The sequence below is a fragment of the Ilyonectria robusta genome, assembly GCF_021365365.1.
Source record: "Ilyonectria robusta strain PMI_751 chromosome Unknown BGZ61scaffold_95, whole genome shotgun sequence".
Classification (NCBI taxonomy): Eukaryota; Fungi; Ascomycota; class Sordariomycetes; order Hypocreales; family Nectriaceae; genus Ilyonectria; species Ilyonectria robusta.
The window spans coordinates 3,311-8,122 of NW_025764529.1; the positions used below are offsets into that span (position 1 = coordinate 3,311).

Genomic DNA, 4,812 nt, shown 5'->3' on the forward strand with positions numbered 1-4,812 from the left:
CTACTAAAGCTGCAGTAGATTTAGCGGATAGTAGCCTGTAGCGATACGAATCGAACTTTGCTTATGCGGATCGCGACCGTCGTCGTCAAGCTTCTGGAGCACGATCGATGGGTTTGAATCGCAGATCGACCACTGAAGGTGGAACTTCAGGGAATAGATGCAAAGAAGCATAGAAGGCTCCTCTACAGCAGATGTCTATCTCTGACGAGGCGTCCCGAGATGATGCCGTGTGTGGCGTCTAAAAATGCGGTACTGCTGATCCACTAGGTCATGGGTTCGAACAGGTATACTGCGGAACTTCCCAGGTATACACCATACCATAAGTCACGCGACGCGTGTGCACTCTCCCATGCCCTGGCCCAAAGTTCGCGATACCGGCAAGCTCCGCCACCCTGCTGCTTAAGGTTGAGTTATGCTACCCCGTCCGTGGCTAACATCTATATGCCCATGCCATAAGGGTGCATGGAACTATCCCCGGAAAGAAACTAGTCAGATGATTAGATGACGACACAAAACTTCAATTCATTTTCAGCGGACTAGTGAATAGCTTGTGGCTCATTCTGCTGACTCCAGCTAAAGTTGGAGGTGGCATTGGGTCAGGACTCCCATCGCCGCCTGGCAGACAAAGACAATGATACACAACCCGCTCGATCCATAAAGGGAGTTGTCGGGAGTGGGAAATTCAGAATCGTGCTTTTTTAGAAGCTCAACCCTGTAGCCTGATTCTCTTGCCCTTTCCTGCCAAAAAGCCGGTACAGAGTGCTTGCCAGTCTCGTCTCACCATCCTCATCCCCGGCCACCCAGGTCGTGCCGTTCGAACGCTGTTGTTTCTCTTATCCGATATTCTCGCTTGCTCCCTGCCTCTCTTTTAAATAGGAATGCTTCAACGCCCGCGGGCTATTAATGCTTGGACATCCCTGGAGAGATGTTGATATCTGGTGGTGTGAGTGTCGATGATATTGTGGGCACCTGTTCCCGCCCCGCGAATAGAGTGGAGATATTTCGGCTTCAACGCGATACTCTCCTCTTTATCTTCGACTGGTCCAATGACATATTGTACGCTCTTAATTCCTTCTCTGCCTTGGCCGAGGCCCTGGCGTCTTGGGCTGGCGATGTCGAGGAAGACTGTGTTATACGCGTCGAAGGCGAGCTCGAACTGTGAATCGACGCTGGCGTCTTCTCGTATTCTGACAGCCGACAGGAATCAGAGCAGTAAGTTGCTCCCTCTGTCTGGGTGCCACAACCGAGGCATGGATTAGACGTCCATTCCAGACCTGACGACATATTGGAAAGTGCTAGAAGGCCTGCCGATGTTGGGAGTAACACAGCGACGGCAGGGCTGGCGCATTCTTGTATTACAGAGCTCTAGGCTGTTGAGGGGCAGAATTTGCTGTCTCCAGCCACTGACGCAAGAGGCAATGTGCATCAATCGCCCTCCAGCTCAGGTAGACTACTTATATACCTGCTCCCACTTGGACCCTCCCCATCTCCGTCCAAATGTTCATCTCCATCTCTACACAGCCCACTTCTTTCTAAAACCTCCTCGGCCTGGCGGGGAGGAGAGGGCGAATCATCTGGGGTGTGAATTACGATTGAAGGAGCGTCTCACGGACCCTCCTCATTGGCGAGGGAGACACCAGAGATGGATTGATGAAGTACAGGGGCCGGTGAGCGAGCGACGAAGATGCCGGCGGGTAGTAAAGGAGCCAAGGTTGTCCGTAGAGGCGAGGCACATTTCGGGTGAATAGACTCATGTAAGCCCAAGATCAACAAGGCTTCGAGGCCTCAAAACTAACTCCCCTAACACGGGAATATATAAGCTGTAAGTTTAACCCTGGTTCTACGCGCAAGCGAGGCAGACTTCGAGTGAGCGGAATAATAGAGCTTCAAGGATGAGTCGTCTAGCAGGAGCATACAAGGCTATAGACAGGTAAAGGAAGCGGTCGAGCTTCTCGAGAATGTGGTGGCGGTAAGGGAGAGGACGCCAGAGGTCAACCGCCCATCCCGACTAGCGTCACAGCACGAGCTCGCACGAGCATGCGAGGCCAAGAGACAGGCGGAGGAATCGGAACAATCTCCTATTCTCTAAGCAGTTAGTGGTCAACGACATACCTGACAGACATTCCCGGCCGCGCGCTTTCCCGAGGGATATTAAGGTCGGATTAATACAGACACGAGACAGGGTTCGCGCTCACTTACACTGTTCTGCCCTCCCCAGACAGAAACGATGTCGTACTTCAACAACTGGCGCCGCCGGCGCTCTTGCATGATGTCAGAGAATATACTGCCTCTCTTCAGAGTCTCCAGCACGTCGTCCACTTTCTGGTATCCCGCAGCACTGGCGATTCTTGTTCGACCCCGACCTGCGTGGGCAGTTCGCCTGCGTGGTCTTCGTTTTTGAGGACCTTCACCAGAGCACGACCCGCTGTATCCTGGATGAAATCGCCAAGAAAGCGAGTGGCTCCAAGGGAAAGTCCCGGGCAGGGTCTTCGAGCTCCTCGGCGTCATCCCGGGGCCATGGGGCCGTCCCGACCGACCGGTACATCTTTGAGCACGTCTTTAACACCGCCGAGGTTGACCGGGTCCTCAGCCAGCCGGACCTGCGGTACGGGCTCCGCATGATTACGGCCTGATTTACGGACTGCTCTAGTTTGTCACGGGCGGCATGGCCATGACTGATAGACTCGATGAGGAGACTCTGGCCGCGAAGGCGGTCCGGGAGAGGAACCTAGGACGGCAGGATATGGGATTCCCGGTCGCTACCCATCTCGAGGTTGACCGAATTGACGGGACCTTTGTGTGACGTTTCTTTTTTGTTTTGCCACAGTTGTCCATTTTTGGGCGGTCAACCAACAGCCCCAGGACTTGTTGGGCGCTTAGAGGAGGACCGCATGACGCAACCTATGGGGCCCCAGGATTTCTGGAGCCGCGAGAACCTGGAGCGATTTGGGAGAGTGTGGGTATGTGCGGGTGTATGTCTGTGTGTCCCAGGGAGTTGGCTCTCTCGCCCGGCGGCCGTGTTGTCGCTGAGCATATTTCCTTTTCTTCTTCTGTTCGTTCGTTATGAATGACACCATGAACGCTTTATTTCGAACATAGCGGGTTTCAATGCCGATGAAACCAGACCGGCATGTAATTCTCCAAAATATTTCGCGGCCCTGTTGTAGGCATTGAGCATGGCAAAGAAGGTGCCGATGGCAAAGGACGTAGGTGTACTGGTCGAGCGCCATCTTGATGGAGGGCGAGCAGGTGTCAGTCGATGATGGATACTAGATACTGGGGGTAAGAGAGAGAGAGCGAGGGAGAGCTTTTATATGCCATATAGCAGGGCCTTCTGCTACCCTCACCTACCCCCGTAGCTCACCGAAGCCTGCAAACGTCATATAGAGACAGTGGCAAGAGTGGTTTGCCCTATTTAGATACAACTCGTGCCACACTCCCATATCGCAGTGTCGTTCACAGATAAGGCTCGTAGCTGCAAAACATCTCCCTATATGAGTTCCTGAAATCCCCACGCGGGCGCTAGAAATGGTCCTTATAGTCGATCCCCTGCCAAGCCTGGGGAACCCTGCTTACCCACCCCACCGGTACCAACAAGGGATGCCCGAAAGAGTATGGGTGTCCTTCGGGCAACCAGGCCAGAACCTCCTTAGGGGACAGTCTAGCCTACTTATGTACCGACGGTTGGTCGTGCACAGTCGGGTCACGATTGTGCGCACATGTGCTGAGTAGTAAAAAATATCTTGGAAAGTGGTTCATTGCATAGAGTGTATACTAGTACACATTGATTTAATGTCTCATGATCTCTCTCCAGATACCTCCTACTTGCTTTTCCGGATTCTATATATGAACATGGTAGACAATAGAGTAAAGACCTCAAGCGCTACTTGGTCTCACACAGCAGCCTTAACTCTAATTAGTTATTTCGTCCCCAGGCGGCAGAACTGACAGAATGAAACAGTTCACCAACGCCTTCCGAACGTGGCTGTGCTTGATTTCAAACATAATATTTGCGTGGTGCTCTACCCGAGCTAGTTCCATCACTTGCCGCCCATGCTTTGCCGCCCGCGCTTTAGCGGGCGATTTAACGCGATTTAGCACGCCATCTATTCCCGACAACTGTTCCTTTTACGCACACCGACTGTCCTTCCGTCGAAGTGACCAGTCATCGATAGCCAGTATGTTGCCGATGTCACCCTCTGCAGTATGTACGGAGACAAGCTTTTGCCAAGACTTCCCCCCAGGACTGACACACATGGAGTGGAGGCCCAGAGTAGACAAGCTTATTAGCGAGCGCACGGGCGTGCAGGCTATCTCGCATTACACTGCCAGACTGACAATGTCTCGCAGTACCTACCTTAACCTGAGCAAGATGGCCGTCGATATTCTGTCAATTCCTGCAATGTCTGCTGAACCCGAACGACTCTTCTCTCGGGCAATGATCACCATTACGGACCGTCGCAACCGACTTGGGAGTGATGTGATTGAAGCACCGGAATGCGTGAAGTCACGTCCGAGATACGAGATTTTCATGGTGACGATACTAAGCCTTGGCAGTTGAATGATGAAGATCACGTGGAATATATGGGATATATTGTCACCCTGCCAATATATTGGGTCCTTGGCAATACAATATGGGCCAATGTCATATGGCGTAATACAATACGCACCGCTTGGCAATACAATAATATTGCGAGGGGTCCATATTGCCAATATACATAGTTAACTTATTGTTTATATTATTATCAACACTGGGCATTTTCTTATAGATCACCGCTATTGACCGATGTTAGCGACTACCTCAGCGAGTAG

At 52.1% G+C, this 4,812-nt stretch overlaps 1 protein-coding gene across 1 annotated transcript; it reads left to right on the forward strand.

Moving 5' to 3' along the window:
* Window positions 1-925: 925 nt before the first annotated feature.
* On the forward strand, window positions 926-2,633 carry BGZ61DRAFT_542150 (uncharacterized protein; the record flags this gene model as incomplete). Its single annotated transcript, XM_046255143.1, has 3 exons — window positions 926-1,158; window positions 1,202-1,212; window positions 2,299-2,633. The coding sequence occupies 3 exons, from the start codon at window positions 926-928 to the stop codon at window positions 2,631-2,633; spliced, it is 579 nt and encodes a 192-aa protein (XP_046093429.1).
* Between the last annotated feature and the right edge of the window lie 2,179 nt (window positions 2,634-4,812).